The 19,273-nt window shown below is 39.4% G+C and overlaps 2 protein-coding genes across 4 annotated transcripts; one reads left to right on the top strand and one right to left on the bottom strand.

The window, feature by feature from the left end:
• Window positions 1-241: 241 nt before the first annotated feature.
• On the bottom strand, window positions 242-1,474 carry LOC132067097 (uncharacterized). Its single transcript, XM_059460227.1, has 2 exons — window positions 1,058-1,474; window positions 242-911 (listed from the first exon to the last, which is right to left on the bottom strand). The coding sequence occupies exons 1-2, from the start codon at window positions 1,219-1,221 to the stop codon at window positions 242-244; spliced, it is 834 nt and encodes a 277-aa protein (XP_059316210.1). The 5' UTR covers window positions 1,222-1,474.
• Window positions 1,475-5,928: 4,454 nt separating this feature from the next.
• On the top strand, window positions 5,929-18,260 carry LOC132067123 (uncharacterized). 3 transcript variants are annotated; one of them, XM_059460248.1, is made up of 2 exons: window positions 5,929-6,068; window positions 16,786-18,260. In XM_059460248.1, exon 2 carries the CDS (start codon window positions 16,839-16,841, stop codon window positions 17,952-17,954), a length of 1,116 nt encoding a protein of 371 aa, XP_059316231.1. In that variant the 5' UTR covers window positions 5,929-6,068; window positions 16,786-16,838; the 3' UTR covers window positions 17,955-18,260. The 3 variants fall into 3 exon arrangements, with proteins under 3 accessions (XP_059316231.1, XP_059316232.1, XP_059316233.1); XM_059460249.1 differs by lacking the exon at window positions 5,929-6,068 and adding an exon at window positions 14,912-15,315; XM_059460250.1 differs by lacking the exon at window positions 5,929-6,068 and having other exon boundaries at window positions 16,820-16,992; window positions 17,118-18,260.
• The last annotated feature ends 1,013 nt before the right edge of the window (window positions 18,261-19,273 follow it).

Here is a 19,273-nt window from a genome sequence, read left to right as displayed (position 1 = left end):
CAAGTACATAATCAGTTAGCAAAATCCCAACAAGTTACACAGCTGTTGCAACAGAATTTTTACTTGGTGAAAACTGTTCAGAAATTTCAAAACCACAGAACATACATTGGTGATTTGAGCAAGATCAACATATCATTTAAACCAATTTTACTAACAGAAACGACATAAAAATGTCATAAAGTCTAATTTCACAAACACAAAAAATAGTAATTATTATTACAAGACATTGCAAATTTAACAACTAGGGAACAATTCGGTTCGGGCATGTAGTTTTTTTATGGCCAGTTGTTTTACATATGGAGCATTTGTTTTTCCTCGTTGCAAGTGATTCCCCGATTCCACGCCTCCTCTTTGTCCGTCTTCTTCCCGGTTTGCTCGGATCAACATGTGGAGGAGGTATTTCTCTCTCTAAAATCTCCATAGGAACTTCCCAAGATTCTTCAGAAGGCACAGGATTCATTTCCTCACAGTATGCAATTATGTAATTCTCCACCCTATAATATGGAGATGAGTAGTCATAAATCCGCCTTCCAAAATCTTCACCATATTGGACTCGAAGCGCTGCCATAGCATGTGGGCAAGGTATTTTGTCCAGGTCAAAAACTCTACAAGTACAAGATCTTCTTTGCAGATCGACTGTTGCAACTGAACCGTGGCCGATGACGCTGAACTTGTAGTTAGCAATTTGATGGGCCAATAACTTATTACCCAAGTTGATAAATTTTGATATTTTTTTTTCCATTAAGGGAACAAAGATGGTTGGTGAGTCGATGAACTCCATACGCCTCTCATGAAATTTCTCAGTAAACCTCCTGTTTATGGAATCAAATAGAGCAATAATGGGAAATTCTCTTTCAACATTGAACATTGAGTTTATCGACTCAGCAGCGTTTGTCGTCATAAAATCATACCTGACAAAACAAACATATTAGTGTTAGAACATGTGGCTGAGGCTCAGCTGTGTCAAAAATCACAACAAGTACAATATCTGCCGCAACAAGTTACCTATTAGTTGCAGCAGATACGTTACTTGTTGGAAACAGAAATGTGAAAATACCTATTTCCGGGGCAGAATGCCCTGCTCCATCTGTGGAATCCAGCACGTTCAAGATGTTCGGCGGCCCCAGGAACCAAATCTCTGATTTGATTGAAATGGTCATTGAAGACATCAATATTGTACGCTTTTCTTTGCTTTATAAAATTGAGATACGACCGCCCCATTGTGAAAGGTGGTTCTCAGATTTTCCCCTAGGTGCCTCATGCAAAAACCATAATGACATGTAGGGAAGACAATTGAAACCGCCTTTTTGATACTTGGATGTCTATCAGAAATTATGCACAACTCAGGGGTATCCTCTATATAGCTTCTCATTTGTTCAAAAAAATATTTGTACGAAGCATCACACTCCTTGTCCACCACACAAAATGCCACTGGAAAAATATGATTCTCCGCATCTTGTGCAACTGCTGACAACAACACTCCTTCGTACTTGCTCCTCAAGAATGTCCCATCGACAGCTATGACTTTTTTCATTTGTGCAAAACCAAGCATCCAAGCCTTATAGGCTACAAAAAAGTACTTGAACTTCCCATTTTCATCAACTTTCAATGCCGTCTTACTTCCTGGATTTGCAGAACGAAGCATATAACGGTACGCATCAAGCACTGCATACCCGTGCTCATGTGTCCCCCTTGTCAAAGCTTTGCAATCTCCATGCCCTTCCGGACCTTCCAATAACTTACCTTACAACCCAAATCGTACGGATTGATTGACTCATATCTTTTGTAGATGGGCCTTTACCGTAAGGAAACTTATCTTTGAAGTATTCACCAATGACTTTCGCGATGGCGTGTGGATTATGGCTCGTAATGTGCTCAGAACCACATGTGTGATGCTTTATGTAAGTTCTAATACAAAATCTGTCAGAACTTAAAAGCTTCACACCCTAAGCCACCACTTGCACTCCGGATGTACACATCTGAAGCAATACACAGTACGCGAATTAATCACCTTCTTGATTCTAAAATCTTTCTTCAAGCAAGCAAGTTTCAACCAAGTGGCTAGTTCTTCCTTGTTCTTGAATGACATTCCTTTATAAAAACCTGTTTCATCATCTTGAACATGGCTAGATTGTATTGATTGTGTAGTGCCCAATGTATTGCTCGCAACTTCGGGTATAGGAATCGGGTCAGCCCCACTTCCATTATCTGGGATATGCACATCCACCCCATCTAATTCATCATTTAACACATCTTGTTGGTCTTGAGATAAATTGTGGTTCTCTATCGGGCTTCCAACAACGTATACCCTTAAAATGGGCCTAGCTACATCATTCAAATAAGCACGCAAACGAACCTGATCAGTTATCTTAAATGGCAAGACCCTCTGATTTTCAAAAAAGCTGTGCATGTAAGTGATGGCAAGATCTTTTGGTTCACAAGTTAATTCGCAATAGGTGATGATTAGGTTCACAAAATCATCGAACATAACATCTCTTTGGACAGTCATCGCTATCGTCTCTAATGTGTCACTACCCTTCCATCGCCAAATATATCGATTGTTCTTCTCGATCCATTCACCATGGCAATCAACCCCTATTGTTATTGAGTCCCCCATTAGTGGTGTTCGAGGTACCTGAAGATATTTTTTTTAACAAAAAATTGGTCATGAGAGTACATATCAATCTATAACAAAATGAAACATTTCAACGGCGATTGTTCCAACAGATTATTGACTTGTTGGAACAAGTGGACTACTTGTTGCAACAAGTAATAAAATTGTTGCAACAAGTCACTAATCTGTTGGAGTCAGCTTCAGTTTTTTGGGTTCTGTTTCAAACAAAAATTGAAGCTGACTCCAACAGATAGTTGAGTTGTTGCAACAAGTGGAACACCTGTTGCAACAACTATACAACTTGTTGCAGCAAGTCAATAATCTGTTGGAAACTTGAGTTTTTTGGGTTCTGTTTCGGACAAAAAGCGAAGCGACTCACGGATAGTTGAGTTGTTGCAACAAGTGGAACACCTGTTGCAACAACTATACAACTTGTTGCAAGAAGTCAATAATACTGTTGGAAGCGGCTTCGAGTTTTGGGTTCGTTTCGGAAAAAACTGAAGCTGACTCCAACAGATAGTTGAGTTGTTGCAACAAGTGGAACACCTGTTGCAACAACTATACAAATTGTTGCAGCAAGTCAATAATCTGTTGGAAGCAGCTTCAGTTTTTTGGGTTCTGTTTCAGACAAAAACTGAGCTGACTCCAACAGATAGTTGAGTTGTTGCAACAAGTGGAACACCTGTTGCAACAACTATACAACTTGTTGCAGCAAGTCAATAATCTGTTGGAAGCAGCTTCAGTTTTTTGGGTTCTGTTTCAGACAAAAACTGAAGCTGACTCCAACAGATAGTTGAGTTGTTGCAACAAGTGGAACACCTGTTGCAACAACTATACAAATTGTTGCAGTAAGTCAATAATGCGATTTTTTGGTTACATTTCGGACAAAAGCGGCCGACTCCAACAGATAGTTGAGTTGTTGCAACAAGTGGAACACTGTTGCAACAACTATACAACTTGTTGCGGCAAGTCAATAATCTGAGACGGCTTGATTTTTTGGGTTACATTTCGGACAAAAAGCGGGTGACTCCAACAGATCGTTGAGTTGTTGCAACAAGTGGAATACCTGTTGCAACAACTCACTCAGTTGTTGGAGGTTATTTATTTAACAATTACAACAACTTCATAATCTGTTGTAGAAGTTGCAACAACCATATTATATGTTGCAACAACTACAACAGCTACTGTAAGTTGTTGAAAAATCAGTAGATTTATACCCAGGTGAAAAATTGAAATAAAACAACGTTGTTGTACTTACCAAATGAGCGGAAAACACTTATGAAGTAATTGCCAGTGCTACACCAACAAAATTCAGTCAAAAAATTGCAAAATCGGGTGGTCACAGTTTTTTCTTTCTTGAGCAACAATGGCGGACGAAGAAGAAGAAGAAGAAAGCAAAACAATGGAATGAGTTATGAAGTAATTTCCGGTGCTACAAGAATGAAATCCAGTCAAAAAATTGCAAAATCAAGTGGTCTTGTTTTTTTCTTTCTTGAGCAAAATCCAGTCAAGAAGAAGAAGAAGAAGAAGAAGAAGAAGAAGAAGAAGAAGAAGAAGAAGAAGAAGAAGAAACGAGCATCAGAATAAGAAGAAGAAGCAAGAAGAAGAAGATCGTAACGAAGCAAAAAAGAAGAGCCCAAAATGGTGGAAACGGCGCAGACAAATAGAATATTTGGCGCGTTATTTTGGCTCTGTAGGGTTTATATGGGTTGGGTCAAAGTGTTAAAAATAAAACTTGGGGGCAAAGTGTAAAAAATAAAGCTTGGGGTTAAAATGTTAAAAATATAACTTTGGGGTGAGTCAAATTTCTCTAATCCCCACTAATCCAAAGTTTATCACCTTTACTCAATTAAAAAAACTAGAGTTACCCCAACTCAATTTTAAAACCCATTTGTCACCTATAATTAAGATAGGGGGGGTTGGAGTGGAGAGTGCGTAGGGGTGGGGTTGAGGTGGAGGGTTGGGGTTGGGGTTGGGGTTAGGGTTGGAAAAGTTCCATACAAAAATACCTCTTAATGATATTAAGACTTGGTTCAAGATCTTAATGATTAAGACCTATTCAGACCCAATAAGTGCTTAGATCTTAATGCAAACAAATGCACTTAATGGCTTAAGGTCTGAACCATTCAGATTCAGACCTCCAATAAGTGCAAACAAATGAGGCCTTAGTGTAGGCTAAATAGATTTGACTTACATTTTATGCGTGCATGTGTACATACACAAGTCAAAATCACACCCGACATACCTCCCATCCTTCCTGCATTTGATTCTTTAGGCTTAATACATAGCAAGCCCCCTAAACTTGCCAAATATTCGATTTAGACATTCGAATTAAGTGTTGTTTCAATTGAACACCTCAACTCTTAATGAAGTGTTCTAATTAAACACATTCGGTTCAAATTTTGGAAAAACTTTTGCGCGTGTTCTCATTCGTCTATTAACTAGTTAAGTTAACCACTTAGAATATGTCATCTCCTTTTATTATACGCGTCAACATCAAGTAAAAAGTGTCTGGAATTTTACAGCTTATTGAGACAAATGCATATAAATAAAGGAAATGACATATTTTATGTGATTACCTTAATTACCTAATAGACAATGAGAACACCTGCAAAAACAAAAAAAAAATCCAAAATTTGAACAAAAAATGTCTAATAAAAACATTTTATTAGGAGTTGAGGTGTTCAACTGGAACATGACTTAGTTCGAATGTCCAAATAAAATATTCCAATAAGTTTATGTAGGGGGTGTCAAATGGGTGGGTTGGGTTGCGTTAATATTGACTCAAAAGTTACTTGGGCTAAAATGCGTTGGGTCATGACCCGCCCAACTTTACCCATCTTTCTGAAGGGTCTATTTTCTAGAAAAACATTTGTTGTGGAAAATGTTTTCTAGAAATACATTTTTCGCCAAAATTATTTTCGCGAATTTTTGTGGAAAATATTTTTGAGGAAAACAATTTCCGAGAAAATCATTTTTAGTGAAAAATATTTTCCTTCATATCAAACACACCACAAATTTATAAGATACATGATAGAAGAAAAGTGAATTCGTTAAAAAAAATAAAGTAAATCTTAAGCAATGAACTCAAATTGAGTTAAGTTGGAGATTACTTTAAAATGAATTATATTGGATTAGGCTAAAATCAGCCACTAAAAAATTATCTAGAGTCCAACCCATAAAATTTTAGGCGGTGCGAACCATCATCTTTTGGCCCATATTTGACACCCCTAAATTTATGTATTAAAGTTGAATCTCTAATACTAGAACAAGTTTGAAAGTTATGTTTAATTTTGAAACTAACCGCCACCAGTGGCAGCTGGTCCCACTTCGTTTAAATTTCCGGGCTATCCACAAACAAAACCGACCCGATTCCCACTTCATTAAATTTGCATGCTATCTCTCTGTTTCTAGAAACTTCTTTGAAGAAGCTCCATTCTCCTCTATTTGCAAGGTTCGAATTTTGTATTACGTTATTTGGATATTTGTGCTTCGAATTTTGCATCGTTTTCTTTACTTATATATATATATATATATATAGATGCTTTCTAATTATCTGAATTAAATACGGTACATGTTTCATAGGTTTGAAAATTTTGAGTGTTAGGGTTTATGATGTGTTGATTCTAAGGTTAATTATCAATTAATGCGCTTCAGTACTCAATTAGATGGCTTGGTTATACGATTATTTTACATATGTTCAGTTTTATTGTATTCACTTGATTCTAATACTTAGTATTTTGACAAAAAAAACTTAAGGTTACTCTAAATTAGGGGTGGGCGTTCGGTTTTCCGGTTTGGTTTTATCAAACTTCGATTTGGCTATTTCGGGTTCGGTTTTTTGAAGGTGGACACCGAACACCGAACCCAACTAGTTCGGTTCGGTTCTTTCGGTTTCAGTTTTTTAAAGTTCGGTTGGGTTCGGTTTCGATTTTTTTGATATGATATTAGAAGCGATTCCCTTGACACTAATTCATATTCTCAAAAGCAATAAAACATAAAACTGATAAATTGAAATCAAAATCAAACAAACAGGATATACAAGAATAGAAAACTATAACCATGATATAGGATTACTAGGTGTTATATACATACCGTAAGAATAATTAAGAAAACACATAAAGGACATACGTTAATCCTAAAGACACATCCTAGTTGCCTTCCTTAGCATTTTTGATTTTCTCAATTGAAGTAAAAAATTAGGGATACAAATGCAAAAGAGGGCTTGTTACAATTGGGTTTTTTTTGGCTTTAAACTTAATGGGCCTGGACTATTTTAATTTTTTTGGGTAATGTATTAAATTTCGGTGTGTGTTCGGTTTTTCGGTTCGGTTTTATCAAATTTCGGTTCGGCTATTTCGGTTTCAGTTTTTTGAAGGTGGACACCAAACACCGAACCAAACTAGTTCGGTTCGGTTTGTTGAAGTTTCGGTTCGGTTCGGTTTTTCGGTTTTCGATATTTATGCCCAGCCCTACTCTAAATTCCGTCCGGTAAAAATTACTAGCAAAACTAAAAAGTAGAAACAGTAACTAAGCCTTAAGCCTAACTAATTGATCCAAGATTGGTGGATGCTGAATGATTTATGCAATAAAGACGTTCTTTTGTTTGAATCACAATTAGCGGAGATGAGGATGCTCGGATGGATGTGTGAGCATATTAGGAGAGATATGATTAGAACAAAGTTATACGGGGAAAGGTGGGATTGACCTCTGTGACAGATAAGACGAAGGAAGCGAGGCTAAGATGGTTCGGGCGCGTGAAGAAGAGGTGCTAGTATAAGGAGGTGCGAGAGGTTGGCTGTAGCGTGGGTTAGGAGAGGTAGAGGTAGGCCAAAGAAGGATCGGGGGAGGTGATTAGACAGGATATGGCGCAACTTCAACCGAGGAGATAACCTTAGATAGGAAGGTATAGAGGTCGAGGATTAACGTAGAAGGTTAGTAGGTAGCTAAGTGTTGTCGCACTCTGTGTGGGAGAGGCTGGGGACTAGCCCTCATCTCCTCTTCTCCTTTTTAGTAGTATTCTTTAGTTATCGCATAGTTTCTTATTCTTCGATGTGTACAACTATAAACTTTGTTGTCCTTTTTTCTTATAACCCTGTGTCGGATACATTTTTTTTTTTAGTCGAGGGTCTATCGGAAATAACTTTTCTACCCCACAAAGGTAGGGGTGAGGTTTGCGTACGTCCTAATACTCTACCCAGACACAACTTATGAGATTACATTGGGTATGTTGTTGTTGGTGGTTTTTTTTTTTTTTTTTTATGGGGGGGGGGGGGGGGGGGGGGTTGGGGGTGGGTGGGGGGGGGTGGGTTTTAGGATCTATCAGGAGAATTTAAGATTTTGACTGGCAAAATTAAATCAGCTCGGCATTGAGTTGGTCAAGAATATGACATTGTGTGAGCACTTCCACATTCTCATTCTAAATAGGGCTTTGTTCCCTTTCTGAACTATGCTCGAAAATAGCCTAATTCATGGAACTTTGGATGCAACAGATATGCATAATAATAGAAGTTGTCTCAGAAGATCTACAATCTATCCAACACATACACATGCGGATGAACAACATAACATAATGGAGGTAGAAGGTGCATATAGGCAATACACGTACATCAGTTCTTATCTCTAGCAAGAGAAACCTTAACAGAATTTTTAAATTTTTGAATGGAACATGTTCAAATGGAGTAGAACAGTTGCATAAAGCCAATGCCAACTAGCTTCTGAATAAGACGTAGTAGTACTTGTTGCAGAATGTGTATGAGGAATTGGTGTGCACACTCGTGAATAATTATACTGGACCGACCATTTAGGGATTTGTGAATCATGTGATCCATGTAGTCGTCCCGAGTGGTTCAGTGGAAGAAGTCACATTAGTAATAGGTGGGAGTTAAAACTTGAGTAAACCTTAAGGGGGAAGAGTGCGAGGGATTGTGAAATGTGATTTTTAGCTTCGAGCAGTGAAAGCAGCCATTAATGTTTGCATTAGGTAGGTTGTCTACATCACACCACACCCCTTGGGGTGCGGCCCTTCCCCATACCCTGCTAACACGGGATGCTTTGTGAACGGGGTTGCCCTTTAATGTTGATTGCCTATGTTTTAGCGTGTATAATTTAGTTTTTTTTTTTTCTTTTTTGGGTTTTCAATTTAGCTTTTGATTCCACGAATGTAATTGTTTACAAGAAAATAGAGGGAAAAGTTATTGCAGATTCTTTTAGTCATGGCTCATGGGATATTGAAATGAGAGTACAATGTTGAACATGTTTCCTTTTTTATTTTTTTTTATTTTTTTATATATCCTTCGCACCCCTCTCCATCTTCCTTATCCACCGGAAACACACATTCTCCGGTGAATCCTAGTTTGCGATGACGAAGCTGAATCCCCATCCAACAAACTATCCATGTCCATATCCGTTTTCGGGTAGTACATCGACAACGATGTGAATCTCTCAATTAGCCCAGACATTTCCTTTCTCGTCTCCTCTGTACCTTCCCCCTTCTCCGATCCCTCATCCTCTTCTTCTCCTTCATACGCTTCGAATATCACCTTCTGGGTTGTTAATTCTGTTTCCTGAATGAATTAACGGTCTCGCTTCTATGCTAAGTGTTGTCACTGTGTTATGGGATTTCAAAAGTCCGGAATGAAATTTCAGGGGTGGTAGTACATGTGAAATTGGTGTGTATAGCCAAGGGAAATCTGGGAATTGGGTATCTATCATCAAGCTTCTTAGATAATGGTGATCTTGTATTGCATGATTGTTTTACTTCAGATGATTAATTTAACAAAATCTTGAATGGCTAGAGAGAGAAGCTCTTACTTCTCTCTAGAATCTAGTAAGAGAGAACATGTCTTTCAAGGAAGCTTTAGCATGGCCATCCTTAGACTTAGGTGGTAGATGTCGCAAGAAGGAGTATTTGAAGGAGCCCAGCTTCTCGCGCTCAGAGGAACACATTTTGAAGAGAAAAAACTTTTTGAAATCTTGCTTGGTTGGTTCCTTTGTAAAATGTGTTGATTCTCGAAAGGCAATAAAGAATTGGGCAGCCGAGGAATGGGGTGTAGCAGAGGGACTCAATATTACTCTGTTGAGTGACACCCAATTCTTGTTTCGATTTGTGTACGATGATCAAGCTTTGAAGATTCTTCATGAATGTAGTAGGTGGTTTGACAACAATTTTATGCACTAGAGAGGTGCAAGGAGCATGAAGGCTATGTTGATTCTCGTTTTTCAGGAGACACGACGATAGTAAATTTGATTGGCCTTCCGGTTCATCTTTGATGTATTGACCTCTTTAGAAAGGTCGAATATCTCTGTGGGGGGTTTTGTGAACGTGATTTGTAGCTTGCACGACATGTCTAGGTGAGAATTCTGGTGAGAAAAGGGGGAAAGGTACCTGTTTTAGTAAAAGTGGAGGATGGTGATGTGGGGGTATAAAGTGTTGTTGTCTATTGAATTTTGTCCTATGAAACTACAAGAAGGTAGAGAGGATAATGAAGAATCTGGACGGAGGGGAGGAAGAATTGGAGGCGGCAGGAGAGTAAAGGTTGGCTGAGAGAGGCCCACTGGTGTTGGAAGCCATGGGAGGGCTTGCTGATGTCGTGAGGAAGAAGGGAAACGAGGGAAATTTTGAATTTTGGAAAGAGAGGAAAAACTCTAAAAAAGGAAAAAGACCTCCTTAACCTAGGAGTAGTGAACTGGGTTGGAGGGGAAGATTATACCGCTTCAATAATCTTAATCGGTGGAATCGCGAAGAAAATTTTCGGACCTGCACTAATCAAAATAACAAACATTTTTTTGCTGGTCAGACACCGGAAATCGATGATTTCTCCAAGCAAAAGGAATTTCGAGGCTCAGATCGGGGTCGCAAGCCATGAGCATCCAGTGGGTCTTCTAATTTTGGCTTTGGGGGACAAATTAAGGATACTCCCGGAGTTTTCCTTCCCCAGTCGACCGGAATCACTGTGCCGGCGAACTTAAATCCAACGATATAGGGCTGCGTGTAGGTCGAATTGGCCGAAATTTGGTTTCTAGGTCATCTGAGAGTTTAGGCGACCCGGTTAGGGCTGAAGTTGTGGTGGTGGCTGCTCCGACGCCGGAAATGGCCTGTGATTTCACTGGAAATGCAAAATTAGTGCCTTTCGGCTCATATTTTAACTGTTCTGGTGTGGGACGTATCGGGGGGAGTTGTAGTAATTCCAAAGTTAATTTTCCTACGAGGAAAAGGGCTGTTTTGCAAGAATTATAGCTGATTCTTGCCTCTAAAAGTGGTTGTAATGTCGTTCACGTAGTCGAGGCGTAACCTTTAGCTTGTTTTGAAATAGGAAAAGGCATGTCTAGTTGGGTGGGAGAGAAATACCTTAAATTTGGGAATTTTTTTGGTGTTTGTTTTAAGGGGAAAGAGGAGAGGGTGTTAGGATTGCTTCGAGACATTGAAAAGAAGCAAAAGGGGTCGGAGAAAAGGAGAATGATGATCCTAGGGAGGAGCGGCATATGAGCTTGGGGAAAGAAAAGGAGGGAGAAAGTAAATTGATGGTGTATGTGATGAGAGTTACAAGCAAGGAAAGGAGTGGAGTTTCAGGGGAGAAGACAGATTAGTGTCCATGGAAGTTAAGATTGTTACATGGAATGTGACGGGGTTGAATGACCCTATCAAGAGGGCCACCATCAAAGCAGGGTTTAGGGAATGGAGAGCAGATGTGATATGTATTGAAGAAACAAAAATGGAAATATTGACGGATGGCATTATTAGAAGTGGAAGTGTATGTGTATGTGGTTGGGAGGGGGGTGAGGGAGTTGGGTGGCTCGGGGAAGTGCGGGAGGTATTCTTATGCTTTGGGATGATAGAAAGGTAGAGTGCGTGGAGGTTAACAAGGGGGAGTTCATGTTAGGGATACGATTTAGAAACATTGGCAATGGATTGGAGTGGGGTTTCGAGGGTATCTATGGACCGGTAGGAAAGGGGTCAAAGGAGATCTTTTGGGAAAAGATAGGAGCTGGAATGGGTAGGTGGGATATACCTTGGATGGTAGGGGGGATTTTAATACCATAAGATTCCTGGAGGAGAGGTTTGGGTGTAGGGTGTTTTCCAGGGCCATGGAGGAGTTCTCATAGTTTATTAGTAACCACCTTTTTATTGATTTGCCTTTGACAGGTGCCTCATTTACTTGGTCTAGGTTTGAGGATTCTTCTAGATCGAGCCTAGACAGATTCTTGGTGTACTAGACAAATTCTTGGTGTCTACTTCTTAGGAGGAGTTGACACCCAATGTTATCCAGGTTCCCCTTCCGCGTCTGGTGTCAGATCATTCACCTATCTTGTTGGATGGTAGCTGGTAGTAGAGGAAGACGAACGAGATTTCCCTTCAGATTCAAGAACATGTGGCTACGAGTGGCTGATTTCGGGGATAGAATGGCTGGATGGTGGAGTAGCTATGAGGTGAAGGGGAGGCCTTCTTATAGGCTTACCAAGAAATTGAAATTGCTTAAACAAGATTTAAGGTTGTGGAATAAAGAGGTGTTTGGGAGGGTAGAGGTGAAGATGAGGGAGATTATGAACAAAGTGGGGGAGTTAGAGGGGGTAGAAGCGGGGAGGGAGTTGGAAGAGAGGGAGAAGGTAAGGAAAGATGGTTTGAAAAGAGAGTTAGCTGATTTGGCCTTGGCCCAAGAGATTAGTTGGAGACAAAATCGAGGGACTGTTGGCTGGAGGAAGGGGATTCCAATACAAAATTTTCTTTCAAAGAGTAGCAATCGCTAATAGGAGGAGAAACTTCAGAGTCGGTGGAGGTTAATGAGGTGGTGCATGCAGGGGAGGAGGAAATAGAGGGGGCAATTGTAGATTTTTACAAGCATCTGTTTGAAGAGAAAGCAGACTGGAGGCCTAATTTTAGGGGAGGGTGGGGAGGGGGGGGGGGGGAGGGAGGGCAGTTTTAGGGTTCAGTCACAGTGGTGAGGGGGGAGTGTGAGTGGCTGGAGAGGGCAATTGAAGAGGAGGAGGTGAAAAGGGCCGTAGACAGTTGTTTTTGGGACAAAGATCCAGGCCCCGATGGTTTCTCTTTGGCTTTCTTCCAGCATTGCTGGAATACGGTCAAACCCAATGTGATGGAAACTATTGCTGAGTTTCAAGAAAGTGGTGAATTCAAAAAAAGCTTCAATGCTTCGTTCATTGTCGTTGTTCCTAAGCGGAAGGGTGCCTCGTGCATGAAGGATAACAGGTCTATGAGTCTAGTGGGAACAATCTATAAGATCATCTCTAAGGTGTTTTCCAATAGACTTAAGAAAGTATTGGATGAGACTGTTTCTACCTCGCAAAATACTTTTGTGGAGGGTAGATAAATTTTGGATGCAGCTCTGGTGGCGAATGAAGTGGTGGATTCAAGGAGAAAGCAAGAAATGCCAGGTAGATTGTGCAAGCTTGATCTTGAGAAGGCCTATGATCATGGAAATTGGAGTTTATTAGATTCCATCATGCTTCAGATGAGAGTTGGGGATAAATGGAGAAAATGGACCAGATTTTGTATCTCATCTGTGAGATATTCAGCGTTAGTGAACGGCAATCCCTGTGGTTTTTTGGGAGCTCGAGAGGTTTGAGACAAGAGAATCCTCTTTCTCCGAGTTTGGTCATTTTAGTTATGAAAGCTTTGAGCAGGATGATGGACAGAGCTGTCATGGGAGGTTACTTAAAGGGCTTTAATGCAGTGATTGGGGGTGGGGGGACTGTTTCGGTCTCGCTCAAGTTTTGAACTGCAAGGTTTGGGCTTCCGACTACCTTTCTGGGGCTACCTTTAGGCGCTTCGAACAAGGATCAAACGGTGTGGAATCCAGTTCTTCAGAGGGTTGAGAAGAAGAGACCAGCAAGCTGGGCGGCAGAATAGATATTTGTCCAAAGGGGGGAAAGAAGTGCTTATTAAGAGCACCTTATCGAGTATTCCTACTTATTTCCTGTCCTTGTTTCATGCTCCTAACTTTGGTCACAAATAAGTTGGAAAAGATTCAAAGAAATTTTCTATAGGATGCAGCGGATGGGACTAAGAAGTTTCACTTGGTGCTGTGGACAACTGTCACATCTCCTAAAAAATGGGGAGGTCTCGGCATAGAAGACTTATCGGTTTTCAACAAAGCTTTGTTTGGGCAAATGGCTTTAAAGATTCGGGATGGAAGTACAAGCTTTTTGGAGAGAGGTGATAGTTGATAAATATGGGGTAACGGAGGGGGGTGGAGAACTAGAGATGTCAATATGCCTTTTGGGTGCGGCTTGTAGAGGAATATTTTGAAGGGATGGGATGTTTTTAGTGCTAAAATCTCATTTAAGGTAGGAGATGGGAGGAGGGTTTAGTTTCTGGGGACAAAAGTGGTGTGGGGAGATATTACTGAAAGATGATTTTCAGATGTTATTCAGAATATCATGTCAAAGAGACTTGATGGTTCACCAAATTAGGGGGCCACGAGATGGAGAGGACTTTTGGGATTGGAGATGTAGAAGGGCTTTCAACGATTGGGAGGTAATCGAGCTTCACAGGTTGTTGGCACTACTGCATAGGCAAGTTAATTCGGTTGATAATCCTGACGCTTTGTGGTGGGGTTTGGGGAGCAACGGTGTTTTCTCTGTTAAATCTTTTTATGAAAAACTTTTGATTAGGGAGGAGGTTGAGTTTCCGTGTAATGTTGTATGGACTTGACAGGTGCCGAGGAAGGTGTGTTTTTTCTCTCGGTTAGCTATTAGAGGGGTGATTTTGAAGGCGGAAAATCTTAGAAAGTGGAAGGTTGTCTACAGTTGATGTTACATGTGCAAGAAGGTGGGTGAGGATGTCGATCATCTTCTTCTACATTGCGATTTTACCATGAGTTTGTGGTGGGATATGTTTAGGTGGTTCAAAATTTCTTGGGTAATGTCGAAAACGGTAGAAAGATTTGATGTTTTATTGGAGGAACAGGAGGAGGAGGAGAAGACGTAGGGCATGGAATGTGGTCCCTCTTGCGTTGATGTGTGTTGTTTGGAGAGAGAGAAATAGGAGAGCTTTTGAAGGGGGTATAGGCGAGTTTCGCTAAGCTTAGTGGTAGTCTCCGGTCACTTATTTTTTTTTTGGTGCACCCATAAAGTTCCTTGTTGTATAGAAGAATGGGTGGAGTTTCTGGAGAATCATTTGTGGATTCTTGACTTTTTGGTATTACCCTTGTATTATACGATCAGTTTTGGCCTTGTTATGAATGAAATACTTTTAGCTGATTAAAAAAACAAAGGATTAATTTAACTTTCTTGACTTGTATTTTCCCCATTTTCAGAAGAACTGTTCCGATGGCTTGGGTAATCTTATTTTTCCCCATGTGGGAAGAACTGTTATGATGGCCTATGTTATGAACAGACAATAAGAAAGAGAAACGAAAGAAAGAGAAAGGAAGAGAAAGAAAAAGAAAAAGAAAATTGGATAAAGAAAGAGAAAAATTATTTGAAAAGGAAATATTAAGAAAATTAGTTAAATAAGTATTTAGTTATATGCCATCTAATTAGAAAATGACATGTGTATAGTCTGAATCAGTTTTGTGCTTTATTTTCCTCTTCGGTTAAATTTTGAACCAAACCGCCACCAGTTCGCAGCTGCTCCCACTTTGGTTAAATTTCCAGGCTATCCATGAACAAAATCGACCCGATCCCACTCCTTAAATTTGCATCCCCCTCCCCTCTCTGTTTCTAGAAACTTCTTTGAAGAAGAGGTTCGTCCACTTCTATGCAGTTTTTACGTTATTTCTATCTTAATTTGTGCTTCGAATTTTCATCGTTATCTTTACTTATATGCTCTTTAATATCTCAATTAAATATGGTAGTTGTTTCATAGGGTTTGTGATGTGTTGATTCTAAGGTTAGTAATCAATAAATGCACTTCAGTACCAAATTAGATTGGTCGGTTACATGATTATATTACATTTGTTCAGTTCTGTTGTGTTCTACTGTTCATCTGATTCTAATACTTGGTATTTTGATAAATTAGGGTTTTACTTTTTGAGAAGTAAAGGTTCTCTGTACTCTGTTTAGTAAAAAATACTAGCAAAATTAGAAAGTTTATTGACAATCGCGGAACCTAATGGCAGAGTAAAAACAATAGTTAAGCCTAACTAATTGATTTATGGTTGGTGGATGCTGAATGATTAATCCGATAAAGACATTCTTTTGTTAATCAAAAATCACAATTAGGTCCGGTCTTTGAGGAGAATTTAAGATTTTGACCTGCTGTGAGAAAATTAAATCAGCTCGATGTTGAGTTGGTCAAGACTGGCATTATGTGAACAATTCCACATTCTCATTGTTTGAAAGGGGAAAATAGCCTAATTCATGGAACTTTCGATGCAATGGATATGCACAATAATAGAAGTTGCCTATATGGAAGTGGAAGATCCATATAGGCAATATACGTACATCATTTCTGATCTCTAACACTAGAAAAACCTTAAGAGAAGAATTCTTAAGTTTTGCAATGAAACATGTTCAAAACTTCAAATGGAGTAGAACGGACATAGAGGATACAAAAAGCCGATGCCAACTAGCTTCGAACTAAGACGTAGTAGTACTTGTTGCATGAATGTGTACGGGATTGGGTGTGTACACTCATGAATAATCAGACTTGACCATTTTAGGGATATGTGAATCATGTGATCCAGCTCTGTAGTCGTCCCGAGTGGTTCAGTTTAAGAAGTCACATTGGTAATAGGTGGGAGTTCACTTGAGTAAACATTAAGGGGAAAGAGTGAGGGACAAGGAACGCTCTCAAAGCATAGAAACCTTTAGTTGTAAGTTGACAAATGTGGATATTAATGTGATTTTCAGTTGTCAATGTTGATATCCTGTATTCCAGCTTTTATAATAATTTTTTTTTTCACTTTCATTTTTTTGGTTTCTCAATTTAGCTTTTGAATCCGCCGATTTTAGTCGTTTACAAGAAAAAGAGGCAAAATTTGCAGATTCATTTTGGTCATGGGATATTCGAATGAGAGTACATTGTTGAACGTGTTTCCTTTTTTGATGTCTGTCGGACCCCTCGCCATTCCAAACAAAAGATAGAGACAGCTTTGAATGATTGTCCCTCAGATTAAAATGATATATCATTCATTTAGTTATGTGCAGTGGCGTTCCTGAATATGAACTCATGGTCAGCTGTAATTGATTGTTTCTTGCTCTTCTCATTTCAGAGTTGCATTGGTGCATTGAAGAAGAAGCCAGTCCAGCAATCCATCATCTCAACATGCCAAAAGATAAAAGGGTGAATTCCTTTTCCTTCAACCGGGCAAGGACATCTCCATACACTTGCAGCTCAAAGAATTCTGACCCTGAGTCACAGAAATCTTTGCCACCAGTTGGGAATGAAAGAGAGTGGGAAGAAGCTAGGTGTCCAATATGTATGGAGCATCCACACAATGCTGTCCTTTTACTTTGTTCTTCACGAGACAAGGGTTGTCAGCCTTATATGTGCGATACAAGTCATCGACATTCTAATTGTCTTGATCAATTTTACAAATCACAGGCATTATCAGGAGCAACTAGGTCTCATGTGAAGCAGCAACCTGAGCTTGCTTGCCCTCTTTGCCGGGGACATATCGAAGGATGGATTGTTGTAGAGGCTGCTCGTAATTTTATGAACTCCAAAACAAGGAGCTGTGCCTTGGAGACATGTAATTTTACTGGTAATTATGCCGAACTAAGAAAACATGCAAGGCGTGAACATCCCTCTGAAAGGCCTTGTGAGGCTGATCCTACGCGGCAGTCTGAGTGGACAAGATTGGAGCATCAAAGGAACTTTGAAGATGATTTCAGTGAGTACCAAGCACCATCTGATGATGACTCTTCTGGAGATGATTTCCTAACCGAGCTGTCTCTTGATGGTGGTCTATTTGACTCAGAGACTGAGGAGGGATTGGATGAAGACATCAATATATCACTTGATTTCGAGCTTCAAACGGACTTTGAAGATGCTTTCAGTGAATCTGATGATGACTCTTCTGAAGATGACTTCCTAACAGAGCAGCCTCTTGATGGTGGTGTACTTGACTCAGAGGCTGAGGAGGGGTTGGATGAAGACATCAATATATCACTGGATTTCGAATTTGAGCTCTCTTTCTCTTTCCCGAGTGAGTTCCCATCGATGCCTCGGGCTCGGGATAGGTCTCCAAGCTATGCTCGGGGGGGAAACACCTATCAATCAGAGAGTGGTGCTAGATCACAAAACAGGAGATCCAGAAGATCGGCATCAAGTTCTGATAACCACGAACGAAGGCCAACAGCTACAAGAAGCACAAATTTGTCATCAAGGCGCACGCCTAGTACACAAAGTTCATCTAGGGAACAGAGACGGAACAGATGAATTTAACATTTGGTTGTAATTGTAGAGTTTAGCTCTTGCCTTTTAGTTATTCATCTCATCTCTCGCACTCCTATTACGGACTGTTAAAGTTTTGTTCCGTGTCTTTCAATCTTTTCCTCTTAAAATCCAAATACCAACTTCGATATAGATGCTAAGCTTTGTTCTTCATATGCTAGAAGGCTCTGCCGATACTAGCCTTAGGTATCTGCTTTTCCAGTATCGGGCACTGTCCAAGTGACTTCTGTTGCATTTTATGACAGTTTTGACTGAACGTTTGATTTTAAATGTTGATTTGAGTTACAATCCTATTAATTATAGCAGAAGAGAAGATATTAAAATAATGGCTATATATTTAGTTTGATGGGAAATACATCAGATCGAAGTGTGAAACTTGGATAGTTGATTGAATTTGATTCTTGAAAGTTGTAAAAGGTTACGATAATGAAATGGCGTTTGACCATTCTATAATTTTCTAAAATAGAAAGATTGTCATGTAAACTAGAATGAATGGAGTAATAACAATAAAATAAAATGGGAGACAGGCAGTATCTGCTTATTGTATTTTGGTGGTGAATGGAGTTATCACTATGGTGCTTGCGCGATGTTCGCCTATAGGGCATAGTTATCAATGTCCTTCGTGCGAGTTCGTATACTAGAGGCTTTTGTTGGGTACCATTTCAACTTGAGCTTTTGTTTTCACTACTATTTTGACTTTCACCACCACAAATAGCCCTATAAAGATATTTGTTACTGTAATTTTCAGAGTCACTTCTCACGTAAGTATCTATATAGATTTGAGAATGAAGATAAACTATCAATGTAACCGTTGATGTAATTATTCCAACTATATTGAGTATCGTACATGTAAGGATTATGGTAGGAGTCTTCGCCCCTAAATCCATTATTTAGATAGCTCGAGTTTCGATAATCAATAAAAAGAACTTTTTAGTTCACTAAAATTTATGATTGTTGTATCTAAAATATCTTAAAGAAGTTTGAATTATGAGTCTATGACCAATGAACATTTAGACACTGTAGTATCAGAAAGAATCTTAAAGGAAAGCTTAATCCTACATGGTAACTTGTTACGAATTTTTATCCGACTTTAAGTTAAGAAGTGAATTTTTTCTTCATACATGACCTCTTCTTAGAATGTAATCTTTCTCCACACGATAATCATCTGCTATGTTACTTATTGTAGGCTAACTAGTTTCGACATACATTTCATGTGTATGTGTGTTGGTGAAAATACTGCAAATTATTACAGTTGAAAATCACAATAAAATGAATAAATAAATATTGAAATTTGAGCGTGGATA

This window comes from Lycium ferocissimum, chromosome 8, assembly GCF_029784015.1.
Source record: "Lycium ferocissimum isolate CSIRO_LF1 chromosome 8, AGI_CSIRO_Lferr_CH_V1, whole genome shotgun sequence".
Classification (NCBI taxonomy): Eukaryota; Viridiplantae; Streptophyta; class Magnoliopsida; order Solanales; family Solanaceae; genus Lycium; species Lycium ferocissimum.
The sequence above is the reverse complement of the archived record's forward strand: the minus strand, read 5'-3'. Positions and strand labels throughout refer to the sequence as shown.

What these genes read in the sequence shown, in the direction of transcription:
- LOC132067097 (XM_059460227.1), bottom strand. Translation starts at nt 1,221, where the DNA reads ATGGGGCGGTCGTATCTCAATTTTATAAAGCAAAGAAAAGCGTACAAT. An exon ending in GCATTCTGCCCCGGAAATAG is followed by an intron (nt 912 to 1,057) that starts GTATTTTCACAT and finishes TTGTTTTGTCAG; the next exon opens with GTATGATTTTATGACGACAA.
- LOC132067123 (XM_059460248.1), top strand. Translation starts at nt 16,839, where the DNA reads ATGCCAAAAGATAAAAGGGTGAATTCCTTTTCCTTCAACCGGGCAAGG.